This window comes from Colius striatus, chromosome 10, assembly GCF_028858725.1.
Source record: "Colius striatus isolate bColStr4 chromosome 10, bColStr4.1.hap1, whole genome shotgun sequence".
Classification (NCBI taxonomy): domain Eukaryota; kingdom Metazoa; phylum Chordata; class Aves; order Coliiformes; family Coliidae; genus Colius; species Colius striatus.
The window spans coordinates 29,245,679-29,259,368 of NC_084768.1; the positions used below are offsets into that span (position 1 = coordinate 29,245,679).

Below are 13,690 nucleotides of genomic sequence, written 5' to 3' on the forward strand. Positions count from 1 at the left end.
TCCTGCCTGATGTCTCACTCTCATACACTTGCCCAAGAGAGGGGAGAAGAGGGGGGTCTCTGGCAGCAGCTCCTGCAGACACATGTGCTCCAGACATAAAGCTCATGTTTTTTTCCTTCCTTTTGACAAGCTGAACTGCAGAAGCTGAAAATTGTTCCCGCATGAGAGCTTTAAAACAGGGTTTAAATAGGGGAAAGAGGGTTGGAGAAGTGATTTTGTTCCACCAGAACTGGTTTTTAACTTCTGTTTCTCCAAAATTCACCACCTTGCTTGTTCTCTCATTAAAAGACTTCAGGTTCACCTGGTTTTACAGTCTGCAGGGAAACATCTCAGCTTTGGCATTGTGGGGTGAGATTAGTGCAGCTGATGAGAGTGTGAAGCCTCCAGTGTAAGAAAGAAAGATGGAAGGGATAGAGATCACAGCATCTGTTCTCATCGACTGTGACCTGATATCATCCTCCTGGCTCCCTGCAAGGGCACCTCCACCAACCTTCCTTTCCTCACAGTTTCTTGTGCCCCAAGCAGTCTAAAAGTCTGCTCTTGCATGCAATTTCCTTGACCCAGGGAGCTGCTCATCCTCACATACAGAGCAAGAAGACATAAGCCATAACTCCAGCAAGGGCTGAGTATTTCCAAAGCTTCAACATCTTTTAGCAAAGCCAGTCTCAGCCTCAGGATGCTGCCTCGATGGCCTGAATATTGAAGGAAAGCCAGTGGCCTGAGCAGGAACACCAGGAAAAATCAGGCCATTGTGTTTTCTAGGTCAGCATCTTCCCAGGAGTGACTTAGGCACAGCTCACCCTGCTAGGACTCAGGAGGAGAGAGAGAGAAGACGTCCCAAACCCTTCCCAACAGGTTTTACACAATCTTACAGGCACTGGAGAGCTTGAAATATTCACTGATTAACTTTTGCAAGCAGTGAAGGCTTCTTAAAGACAGACCCCACGTGGGGCTGGTGACAGAGAAATTATTTCAGAGCCCCCCTCGCCCTAAACGTGAGCAGAAGGCCTGAGCATGCACTCCCCTGCCCGAGCTGGGATGCCAAATTGCTATTGGGGAATCTGCAGCACTTAGCAAAGCACAGGCACACCCATGCTCTGGCAGTGATGATGTGGGCTCCGTTGGGCACAGGCTGAGACATTTACCGTTGCTTTTTCCCACGCAGCGGCTGGGATTCAGGAAACGCCGAGGAGCTGGGGATCCTCGAGACGCTCCCTCCTCCTGCTTTTGTGATGCTCCGAGCCAAGACTATCCCCAGAGAGGCTGTAAAATTACAGGGAGATCCAAGCCTCACTGGGAGAAATATTAAACAAACCTTATCAGAGAGAGACCACCCAGCACAGGGAGGGGGGAGTTTTCACGCAGGAGTTTTTTCCCGCTCCCTCATCTTCTCCTCCCGGCTCTGCCGCTCGCAAATCAATGAACTGGTTAAATGCTTTTCCAGCGAGCCCTACCCGCCCCCGCCCGGGGATCCTCCCCATCGCCCGGCGCTCGTCCTTGGACCCGCCGGGGAAGTGCCGGGAGCGGGGTGTCTATCTGGGGCGGAGCGGAGCGGGGTGTCCGGCGGGTCCGGCGCCGGGGTGTCGGTCCGGGGCGGGGCGTCCGGCGGGTCCGGCGCCGCGGTGACCGGGGCGGAGCGGGGCGTCGGGGCCGGTGCAGCCCCGCCATGCGGGTGTCGCTGCCGGCCGTGCTCTGCGGCTCGGCCGCCAGCCTGCTGCTGCTGCTGCTGCGATGGCGGCGCCGAAGGGGGCTGTGGAAGAAGGTGAAGGAGGCTCGGCAGAGGCAGGAGCGGAGCTTGGTGAAGATGGACACGGCTGCGCGGTGCTTTCGGGTGCAGGTGGGTAGAACCAGATCCCGGGGCAGGGGACAGGTTGCGGATGGGCAGAGCCGTCTCTGCCTGCGCGGGCACGGCTCCTCGCCCCAGCCCCTTCCCCTTAGCACAGCCCCGGGGCTGGGGCGGGGATTCCCTGTCCGAGGGGCGGCGGCTGGGCGAGAGCTCTGAGCGCGGAGCGGCGGGCGCTCAAGGGCTTTCTCCTCTCTCCATGCACCCGTGCACGCAGCTCCCCAGCAATGCGGCCATCCCCTCTGCTAGCGGGGATGGTGAAACGCTTCCCGGGGCAGCCGGTGCGGCGGGGGATAACGGGCAGCGGCAAACAGCCACCGGCAGCGAGGAGAGGAGAATCCCTGCCCCTCTCCTCCAGGCGTCCCGGCCCCGGCCGCCATGGTGGGGAGGCTCAGCCCGGCTGCTGGGGGCGCGTTGGGAGAAGGCGAAAGGCAGAGCGTTATCAGCAGAGGCCAAAGTGCGGCCGCGCAGCCCGGGGCCGCGGCTCCGGGGACCGACGGGTGCGATGCCACCGCTGCCCCAGGCGCTGAGCCCAGAAATGCCGCTCGGCCGCACCGGCCCCAGCGCGTTGCCTGGCTTGTGGCTGGAGAGGATCTTGCTCAGGGTCAGAGTCCAGCTTGGGGGATCGGGTTGGATGCTTTTTTTCCCCCGTAGGTGGCAAGGAATTCTCTGCTGGCCCCCTAGAAATGACCTGCCTGCTTTCAGCTGAGGGGCTCCCTGGTTTGTGTGCTTCCCTGTGAGATATCCTGGTGATGCCAGGGGAATAGTTGGCACCAGGTCCCCTTCTGTTTCTTGTTTCACATATATAATGTGTATAACCGTAGCATCAGTTCCCACTGTAATTTAGCAGAGTAGGTTGCACCGAGCATTTCCCCCAGGCCTGGCCAAGACCTGTCTGAACAAGGCTGCACCAAAGGCTTTCTCTTAATCAGCAAGTGCTTGGTGAGACAGGTCTGGCCAGGAAGAGAAGGGATTAGAAAGCCAGGGTTACTATTACTAGCCCTGCAGGTTTCACCTCATTGTTCGCTGGCATCAGGTGGCGACAGGATTGTGGTTTTGAGGCAGATATTGCATTTGGCCATGACACGGGAGATATTGTTTGAATGGGTTATGGTGGACACCATGAAGAGAGGAGGAGCCCACCAGCTGAGGTAGAGGTGTGTGTCATCATCTGTTCAACCTTTCCCATAGCATCCTTCTGTGAATATGGTCTCCATCCTGTCTCTGCCTTTGCCTGAGCTCACCAAGAAACTCCAGGATGGCTCCCTCCCTCCAGAACACGTCTTCTATGCCTATGTGGGCAAGGTAAGGAGCAAGGGTGCTGGGGCAGCAACTCACCCATGGTGAGGCTGGTTCTTTTGGGGAGAAGCCCAGCACAAGGTTTGAACCTGGTTCAAACCAGAGTGTTCACTGGTTAGTGCTGGGCCTTTCTATGCTTTTATGTGAGTGAGGGGAAAGCTGGGCATCTGGCTGCCCATGGTTCTCAGCTTGGGTTGGAGCAAAAGGGAGCAGCAAGCTCAGCATGTGTAGAGCCTATACCTTCCCAGGGTCAGGAACTTGCAGAGTGCTGCTGTCATGTCCCCTCTGTCTCCAAATGGAATGGTACACCTTTGCTGCAAGGCCCCTCTCACCTCCTGGGTTCCCACTTTGGGGTTATTGTTTTATGCCACTCCAGAAGAGAATAGTCTTTGGCATTCTGCTAGGTTGGGTGCCTCTCTTCATCACACACCAGCTAGTGCTGTGGTCCCCTGTGTCCAGACAATGTTTGGTACGAAAATGTCCTGGAAAGGAACAGAAAGAGCTGCTCTGATATCAACTGCCCAGAGAGGAGGTGGAAAAGGGGGAAGAGGCAGGTGTCCTTTGCAAAACAGAATGCTGTTGTGCAAAGCTGTGGGCTGTGTCTAAGCTGTGGGCTTTGCCTGCTTTCCCCAAGGCTCTCCAAATCGCCACAGAAACCAACTGCATCACAGAGTATCTGCAGGAGAGTGAGACCCAGTTCCGGAAAGCAAAGCTGACGGGGAAGCCGGGTTTGCTCTACGGGGTGCCTGTCAGCATCAAAGACTCCATCAACTGCCAGGTACCACCAGCATGATACCACCTGCATCCTGAGATCCCTGTGGTTTGAAGTCTGGGAGCAGGGGGAGGTTTGACCTCAGCATCTGGCTTGACTCTGTTGTGGCTGATGTGGGATGCCGTGCCCTGGCAGGTGACACTTTTTTCTGTAGTGCCCAGTGACAGGACTGGGGGTAATGGACATGAGCTGGAACACAAAGAGTTCCACTTCAACACAAGGAGAAGCTTGTTTGGTGCTGAGGTGAGGGAGCCCTGGCCCAGGCTCGTAAGGGAGAGTGTGGAGGCTCCTGCTCTGGAGGTTTCCAAACCCACCTGGACACGTTCCTGTGTGACCTGATGGAGGGGAACCTGGGCTGGATGAGCTCTAGAGGTCCTTTCCAACCCCCACCATTCTGTGGTTCCACAATGATGGGGTTTGCTGCCCAGCTCCCACGTGAACCAACAGAGAAGGCTGGGTCAGATTTTCCAGCAGTACACTATAGAATGTGCACGTGATGGATGAGCTGTTGGAGGTGCCTTCACATGAACATGCTTATATATATCGATAAAAATGCAGGGGCAGGGGAATTGCAGTCCTCCATTTGGAAACCTTGTTGTCCTGTGTTCCCAGGGTCATGATTCCACGTTAGGGTTTGTAAAGAACCTCAATAAACCCGTGGCAGAGGACAGCGTCTTGGTGCAGGTGCTCAGGAGACAGGGGGCAATTCCTTTTGTCAAAACCAACGTTCCCTTGTCCCTCATCAGGTAGGTGGCTGCTCTGTTCCCTTGGCATGGTGACAGTCCTCTTCCCCTTCCTCCTATATCTCAAGTGGGGGTTTCTATCAAGTCTAATTCCCATTTCCCACTTCTGTTTGTGTTAAATAGCCAGGTCTGGTCCCTGTCCTTAATGTCTTTGCAAAGGAAACACATTTACACTGAGGCCTAGGCTGTACGAGATGCCTTCCTAAAGGCAATGTGGCCATGACCAGCCATGTTTAGAAAAAGCCACACAAAGAGTTTGCCCCAGGGATTATCAGATTTTGCACCAGTTCCTGAGGGAGCCCGATGTTCAAATGTGGCTGTGGTTGGCATTGGGCCTGTACCCAGGCAGGGGCTCAGCAATGCCTCCCAGGCTCAGGGAGCCTGGACCTGCTCGAGGTGGGCTGCTTTGGATATCCCATGGCACTCAGGACCACTTGAGGCTTTCCAGGAGGCATGATGTGTGTCTGGGAAGGCTTGACATTAGCTGACAGTGCGTCCAGGTCCTTGGACAGCCACCCAAAGGCTGATGGACATCATGGGAGCTTCGAGAAGCTCCCTCACACTAAGTGATGTCAATGTAAGAACTAGTGAATTACCTGCCTTCTGAAGGTCTCTTGTGTAGGGTCCACATCAGCAGATATCTACCTGCCTCTCATTTGCAATCTCTCTCTCTCTCTTTAGCTATGACTGCAACAACTTAATCTTTGGTCAGACGTTGAACCCTCTGCTGTACACCAGAAGCCCTGGCGGCTCCACTGGTGGAGAAGGTGCACTTATAGGAGGAGGTGGGTCCATCCTGGGCTTTGGGACAGATGTAGGAGGGAGCCTGCGTTTCCCTGCTGCCTTCTGTGGGATCTGTACGCTCAAACCCACCGGGAACAGACTCAGGTACTGCAAGTAATGTTTCTGGGTGAGACCCACCACCTTACCCACTGCTGTGCTGGGATGCTTCTACTCCTGTGGGCAAGGGGGAACTTGGTACAAACTGGGAAAGGCTCGTTCCTCCCTCCTGCCTGGCCATTTGGTGGGACTTTGATGGAGGGAAGTGCTGGTTCCCCCAGAAGGGAGATGGGGAAACCTCTCCACCTGCACACTAAGAGGGTGGTTGTTGCTGACTGACAGGGCATAAATCAGTCTGGCCTAGGTTTGGTCTCCCTTGGGCATCCCCTCTGCTCTTCCTCTTCCAGCCTCCATGTTTGCAAAGGGAGGGCAATGTTTTCATCACCATTTACTGCTGCTTAAAGCCTTTCCCTGCAATGAAAACTACTCAGCTGCTGTATTTTGTGTGTGTCTCTCTTCTTTGCAGTAAAAGAGGAGTAATTTCTGGTATCCCTGGGCAGAAGGCAGGTAGGAATTGCTGGCTGTCCCCCAGGGAGGGCAGTAGGGCAGAGTGAGAGGGACCCTTGGCTGGTTATGGGGCACATTCTCCAACATGTTCAGGGAGAGAAGGACGTTCCCTTCAGGAGACTGTTTCAGAGAACCACCTCCACACCGTGACTCCTGAGAAAATGGAATGTGGGTGAGCTGAGAGGAGCAGTTTGTGTGACACACAAACCTCAGCACTCCCTGTAGCCCCCCCAGTCGCTGCATTGTCAGCCACTGCTTCATGGGGAGTGGGATCAGTGGTTATAGGGGGTGTCTTGTGTTGTCCCTGTGTTGTGATTGATAGAGCTTTCTGTTTAGAAATCATGAAATGGAGCCATCAGGGCACACACTGATGGGCCCATAACGATGGGGTGGGTAACACCTGCAACCAGCCCCATGCCCAGACAGGAACTGTTACCAAGACTAGACTGAGTCCAAAGGGTGCCAAGAGGTCTTGCTTTTGCAGAACGTGCCCTTGAACTGCCTTGAATACTCTCTTCTGGTCTCTTCCAGTGGCTGCAGCAGTGGGGCCGCTGGCAAAAGACGTGGAGAGCCTGGCGCTGTGCATGCGGGCGCTGCTGTGCCAGGACATGTTCAGCCTGGACAGCACTGTGCCCCCCCTGCCCTTCAACGAAGAGGTACAGGACCTCAAAGTGGGTGCAGGCCTCTGAGAAGCGCTGCCACTGCTCAGCCTGAAAGCAGCAGTAACTCGTGGCAGCCCTCCAGGACCTGTGGGTGGGCACGTGGGCAAGAGGAGTGCTGCTTTCCAGACTGGCCCTGAGGCATGGGTTGTGCTGGGGACTCCTGCTACGGGACAGGCTTTCCAGCTGACTCTCTCCCTTGCTCTGCAGGTGTATTCCAGCACCCAGCCCCTCCGCATTGGCTACTATGAGACTGATTTCTTCACCATGCCAAGCCCAACCATGAGACGTGCCGTTCGGGAGGCCAAGCAGCTGTTGGAGGAGGCAGGCCACACGGTAGGATGCTGCATGAACCCAGTGCTGCATCTGTTCTTCCTTCCTACCATGTCTTTAAGACCCATGGGTGAACATCAAGCAAATTTGGCAAGGAAAGAGGGCCTGGAAGCCACTCAGCTACCCACAGCTTTGGTGAAAGTAGATAGCCGCTTCTGGAAAAAGAGTGTTTCTATTGCAACTCAATTTCTCCCCTCAGAGGGATCTTTTTAGGTGCTGGTGAACACAAAAGGGAGCCCACTGCAATCCATAACACATGCTGGGGAGCAGACACACTGCTCTATGACTATCTGTAGTGTGGGTGGATTATACTCACACCCCAGCTGAGATTCACCTTGTGCAACCTGGGTCCTGAGGCAGTGCTCACAGGGAGTTCTGCTGGGGTATGGTTACTGTCAGCTGCCTGTGTTTCCTGAACCTGATGGACCACTTCTCTTCAGCAGCTGTGGCAATCTGTTGTCCACATACTTGTTTGGTCTATTCTCAAGCCAGTTTCACCTCTTCTGCATCATACCCTTTGACAAACAGTCTTCTGCATGTTGCATGGAAAGCCAACTCCTGTTTTTATATCTGGAAACAAAGAAAGGCAAAGACAAAGGAGGAGATAAAAGGGCAGTGGCAGATGGCAGATCTTTCATAGCCAAGCAGTCCTTTATCGATACAAACCCATTTGTAGAGTCTCAGGTTTCTGGGATGCTGAACAGAGGTTGTCTCCTTCCTCCTCTCTGCCATTTCAGCAAGTCATCTCCTGTGCATGAGATGTGATGGTGGCTGCAGGCCTCCCCTTTACCCTTGCACAAGGATCAGGAGTGAAGAGGGAAGCACAGACTCATGCTCTCCGTCACCCACTGCCAGTTTTGGAGGGATCCTTTGTACCTTGGGACTGCTTGGACATCAAGAGGCCAAGCACACCCTGTAGCTTTTGACTCAACACTTGTTGCTCAAAGGGCAAACAGCCTTTTCAAGGAAGGATGGATGGGGGGAGTATCTGGTGGCCTCAGATGCTGGAGGCTTACCTGAGGGCTTGTTAGGAAGTCCCCAGCCTAGCTTGGCTCATTGGTAGCCCTTGATGGCTTCTCCACACAGCTTACTTGTGCTTATGCCACTGACTCCTCTTCCCTTGTCCTTCCAGCTGGTGCCTTTTGAAATCATGGATGTGGACCATGTGATCTTCAACTTCTGTGTGGGGGGAATGTTTGCAGATGGGGGAGCCTCCTTTCTCCAGAAGTTGTAAGTATGGCCTGGAATGATTTGGTGTGAAAATCCTCCTAGAGTCTGGCTAGCATTATACTGGTTATACTCACTGGATGTATATATACAGATACATATATATATATATATATATATATATATATATATGTGTGTATATATACTGGGTGTGGATAGTGCTGATATGCACTGGGATTTACTGGAGAGCTTACCAGACTTTTCATCTGAACTTTGGGTCTCTCTCAGATGGTTACCAACCTCCACAGCTGAAGGGAAGCTGGGTGCTGGTATCCTCTAAGTACCGTGAGAATCAGAGGAGCCCAGGGGAATGGAGCACACCTCTTTTTGTCACTTAGATATGCTGTTTGGGTTGAGGGGTTGGCCTTGTGAAGAGTGATCTACTGTGATTGCTTCCTACCACTGCTTAGCCAAACACCTTTTTCTCTTTCAGCAAAGGGGAGCTGGAGAAAAGCAGCATGAGGCTGTTGTACTTGTTGGCCAAGTCCCCGAACTGGCTGAAAAGCATCCTCTCCCGGCTTGCCAAACCTTTTGTAAGGTCCATTTCTTTCTAGCATAGATGGAGTTAAGCAATAGGTGGTGAATAAGTTGTCTCCCATTGCAGTAAGGCTTTATCACAGAGAATTTCTAAGTGTTGCTTCCCAGCTGTGCTTAGGCACGTCTCTAAACTGGAGCGATGGTATTTCACATCCTCCTCACCCCACCGTGGGGAAAATCCATGAGTCTTGCCTGAGCACTGAGTCAAGGGCTTGTATTTGTGACAGAGCTGTCTCAGAGGACAGTGCTGGGATTAATGTAAACTCTTTTCCACTCTCTCCTCCTCAGGTGCCTCGATTTTCAGGCATCGTAAGAAGCATGAGAGCAAAGTGAGTGAATCTGAGCCTGAGCAAACGTGGGGAGGTTTGGGTTTCTCTTTTGGGAGAGCAGCAGTGTTGGCTGCATCAGGGATCCTGTCCTAGCTGCATGCATCTGAGAAATCACGAGGCACAAAGCACAAGGGCGGGAGCAAACTGACAGCAGTTGATGTCAACACCATAACCCTGCAGGGTTTGGCAGCCTGTTCTAGTCCTGAGGATGGAAATGAGGGCAAGAGCTTACAGCTTCTTGCTTAGGAACTGAGTGAAGCTTGTGGGAGTGAAGTACAGTGTTGGCTTAAGCACTGGTGAATGCATCTGCCATGCCATGGGGTACAGACCCCATAGGACAGAAGGAAGGTAAATGGCAGCAAGGCAGGGCAAGCCTCCTTCCCTGAGTGTGCCAGTAGTGAGAAAGGACTCAAGTCTGCTATCAGAGAGACTCTATTTTGTGCTGTCTGTCTGTCCCACATCAAAGGATCAGGCCACCTCACACAGCCTGGCCTTTGAGAAATGATGTAGCTGAGCTTCCACCTCCTCAGCACAGCAGCAGTGACAGGGCTGGACACTTACCAGGCCAAAGCAGCACTGTACCAATGTGCCTTTAGTCTTCAGCCCTCTGTCATGGGCAGAAGCAGAAATAAAGACCCCCAGAACTTCAGAGGAAAGCCAGGGCTTTGCCAAAGTCCTCTCTTCCCTTGACTGCAGCTCCAGGAGCAGAGCTACCCTGTGCCCATCTGCTTTTTGATGCTCTTCCCTGCCCCTTTGTGCCTTTCATCAGTTTTCTTTTCTTTTTCAGCACAGTGGATGGAGTCTGGAATCTTCATTGTGAAATTGAGGTAAAGTATTGCAATTTGAAGTGAGATAGCTTTTGGCTTATTTCTTTTTTGGGAAGAGGCAGATTTAGTACCCACCAAGGTTAGAGGATCGAATCACTGCTGATGTGAGGGAGGAACATATGTCACTCCTCAACAGATCTCGCTTGGATGTACCAGTTCTCAGCACATGTAAGGGTTAGGATGACATGTTCCCAAATATTCATGATCCCAAATCAGACCTGAGTTCTTTCGCTCCTGCACTTGAAAGCTGAAAAGCTGCAGCAGACTTGCCTTTATTTCCATTCTGGTTTCCTCAAGACCCCTACATGTGCCTCCACATCAGTCTTTCCCCACCTCCCATATTAGCACAGGAGAAGGTGCTTTATGTGCTGGGAGAGTCATTGGCCAAGGGTTACTGGATTTCAGCAGGATCAGGCCTGATGTAGCCTGGTGGCTTCTCCTGGGGAAGGGTCATGAGCCTGGCTGGGCACGCAGGGAGAGGCTCAGCCAGCAGCCATGAGACAGTCTGTCCACCCCACTGACTACCAGCATGTTTCCTGGGGTCTGGAGCACAAGTCTGATCAGGAGCAGCTGAGGGTATTCAGCCTGGAGAAGAAGAGGCTGAGGGCAGACATGAGCACTCTCTGCAACTACCTGACAGGAGACTGTAGTGAGGTGGGGATCGGTCTCTTCTCCATAGTAACAAGTGACAGAACAAGAAAAAATGGCCTCAAGTTGCTCCAGGGGAGGTTTAGATTGGAGATGAGGAGGAACTTCTTCCCTGAGAGGGTTGTTAGACACTGTCCCAGGCTGCCCAGGGAGGTGGGGAAGTGCCCATCCCTGGAGACATTTAAAGTACACCCAGCTGAGGTGCTGAGGGCCATGGGTTAGTGATGGGCTTGGCAGTGTGAGGTGAGGGATTGGACTCAATGGTCTTAAAGGTCTTTTCCAACCAAGATGATTGTGTGATTGCTCCTCAGGAGTTTTGCCACCAGTTCATTGCCCAGTGGAAAAAGCTGAATCTGGATGTGATGCTTTGCCCCATGCTGGGCCCGGCCCTGGGCGTTGGCTACCCTGGGAAGCTCTCAGGTAGGGCTGCCAACGGGGGACTTTGCCTCCAGGGTGCCCCTGCTGCCGTGCTCCACCATTATCAATGAGAAGCCTTCCTCCTCTTCCCCTCACATCCCCGAGGCACTGGCTGGCAGTGGGGAGAGCTGAGCTCTTGGGGCAGCTGCAGCCCAGCCCATGGGCTACACACAGGACATCTCCCCTGGCGTGTTTGGGAGCCAAGGGGCCGCTTCCCATCCCGCGTCCTCCTAGTTCCCAGTGCCAGCACCCCGTTAGCTGAAAGCTGGTAGCCAGAGAGGGGGAGCAGGCTCTCCCAGGTGGGCTGGTGCTGCCAGCTGCCCCTCTCCCCCAGTGGCAGTCAGCTACACCATGCTCTACAACACCCTGGACTTCCCCGCCGGCGTGGTCCCCGTCACCACCGTGACTGATGAGGATGAGGAGGAGCTGAAGGACTACAAGGGCTACTTTCAGGACTGGTGGGATCGGACTCTGGCAAAGGTGAGTGGCACCAGGTTTCCCCAGGGCTGTGAGCATCTGCAGCCTTTCCTTGGACATCCTCTTCCTCTCCTCTCTCCCTGTGTGGGTGCCACAGGCTTTCCAGGGCAGCGTGGGGCTGCCGGTGGCCGTGCAGTGCGTGGCTCTGCCGTGGCAGGAGGAGCTGTGCCTTCGCTTCATGAAGGAGCTGGAGGCTCTCGTGCTGGAGAAGAACAGGATCGTCTGAGACTCAGGTGGATCCCAGCTCACATCAGCACGGGCCATTCTTTGGTCTGAGCCAAGCACAGGACTTGTGTTCCCCACTCCTTGGGGGTGTGGTGGTGGCTGGACTGGCTGGAGAGCGAGGCGATGGAGCGCTTCCAGTCGTCCTAATACAGCATCTTTTGTTATTGGAAAGTCTGTTATCTCAGGTCTGTTTGTGTGGGGGGTTGGGGTGGGTTATAAGAACCCTCTCAGCATCCCCCAGGGAAATACAAGAACACAGCCTTTCCCTTACAAATGGGGAAACTGAGGCACGGGGACTGGATTTGTCCAAGATGTTCAGACTCCTCCTTGCAGTGCTGTACAAAAAGGGATTTCCCCCTTCATTCTCAGCTCCCTGAGGACAAACCCCAGCGTTTTCCCTTCTGCAGACCAGCAATCTGAGGTCAAAGCTGTGCAGGCTTTGGCAAGCAGGGAGGGAGCTGGCCCGCTTCCCACAGCACAGGGCTGCTGGCACCCTGCACGCCTCGCAGGGGAACTCTGCAGTGATCGAGAACACCCGTCTCCTTCAGACACCTACCCCAGCTTTCCCCACAGCTGGGCTGTGAAACGCTTCAGCTCAGGGTTTGGCAACGTGCCAGGGGTGGGTGGCCCACCCCACAGCCTGCCCCACACCCCCTCTCCTCCCATTTCTGGAGGAGCCCATGCCAGGTTTTCCAGTGGGGTTTTCCAGCTGCTGACACTGGGATTGGCAGCACCGGCTGTTCCCAGCAGGTTTCCAAGTGTGCTCCAGAAAAAGATACCGTGATGCAAGTGTTTTCCCAGGGCAGCAATGTCACAAGCAGATTGTAACAAAGCTCTGGTGAGACTTGTGTTTGTGGGTTGTGGGTTTGTTTTTTTTTTCCATGTACTATTGTTGTTTAAACCAAAGTCATGCAAAAGCATGGGGTCCTTTCAAGGGCTGGGCAGAGAGGTTTCTCCCAGCCAAAGAGAAAGCAGCCCCCAGGATGCTGATTCTTTATCAGCAGGCTTTGAAAACAGGAAGGAGGGAGAGGAGGAGGAATCCCAAGGCTGAATGATATGTAAAGCCAAGCCCCAGAAGAGCTTGGGTGGTTGCACATGCTCCCTGCCCACACAGAAATTGCTGGAGGAGGTTTGTCTGTGTGTACTTTAAAAGGCAAGCCTGGAGGAGCCCGTCCCAGGAGAGGCAATGCCACCTGCACCTATGCTCCCAGAGAGCCAAGCACTGCTAACAGTTAACTAACTCTGTTAGTTTAACCCCCCTCTCCTAGGCACGGGGTTGGACAGGGTTCAGGAGTCCAAACAACAGAGACAGCAATGGGCCTGAACTGGTAAGTGTTCCTCACTGGGAGCCCTGAGCAAAGAACCCCAGCACGTGGTGCCCACTGCCACGGGACAGTGAGCTAGGCAAGGCCAGCACTGCTGGGTGGCTTTGGGGACCTGAGCTTGCTAAAACTCAGCTGCAGGCTGCTCCCAGCCCAGCCTGGACAGAGGGAGGTCAGTGTGAATGGCAGCACTGAAGCTTAAGGCTGAGGCAGGGCAAGAAGACTCCATCCCTGCAGGCAAGGGGGAGAGGTTGGTGACATCCACATTTGGCTCGCTCTGCTCTCCATCCTGGACGACCGTGGATGATCCTTCTCACCTTTCCAGTCAGCAAACGATTCCTCTGCCTTCCTTGCTTCTTCCCTGAGCTCTCTCCCTGCTGCCACAGGAGTAATCCTGTGGTAGGTATCTCTAACAGGCAGGGTAACAAGATAGGAGCAGTATCAGTGGCTTTCAGTCCCCAAACAAGCCACCTCCTCCAGAGAGCGACGCTTACCCTGGCTGCAGCCTCCTGACAAGCTCTACTACTTCATTTCTTGGGGCAGTGCCAGCATCTCTCCAGATATGGTAACGCTGCCTGACATCTTGGCAATGAATTTTCAGAGACTTCTCCTGTTCCTGCCTAAACTCATAGAATTGTTTTGGTTGGCAAAGACCGTTAAGATCATCAAGTCCAACCCCTCACCT

The 13,690-nt window shown here is 53.9% G+C and overlaps 1 protein-coding gene across 1 annotated transcript; it reads left to right on the forward strand.

Annotated features, from left to right (window-relative positions):
• The first annotated feature begins 1,596 nt into the window (after nt 1-1,596).
• On the forward strand, nt 1,597-11,845 carry LOC104549380 (fatty-acid amide hydrolase 1). The gene is made up of 15 exons (XM_062003470.1): nt 1,597-1,837; nt 3,035-3,148; nt 3,777-3,920; nt 4,527-4,660; nt 5,339-5,545; nt 5,964-6,004; nt 6,536-6,660; nt 6,874-6,999; nt 8,129-8,226; nt 8,657-8,756; nt 9,049-9,089; nt 9,877-9,916; nt 10,876-10,984; nt 11,316-11,461; nt 11,556-11,845. The coding sequence occupies exons 1-15, from the start codon at nt 1,667-1,669 to the stop codon at nt 11,682-11,684; spliced, it is 1,725 nt and encodes a 574-aa protein (XP_061859454.1). The 5' UTR covers nt 1,597-1,666; the 3' UTR covers nt 11,685-11,845.
• Nucleotides 11,846-13,690: the final 1,845 nt, after the last annotated feature.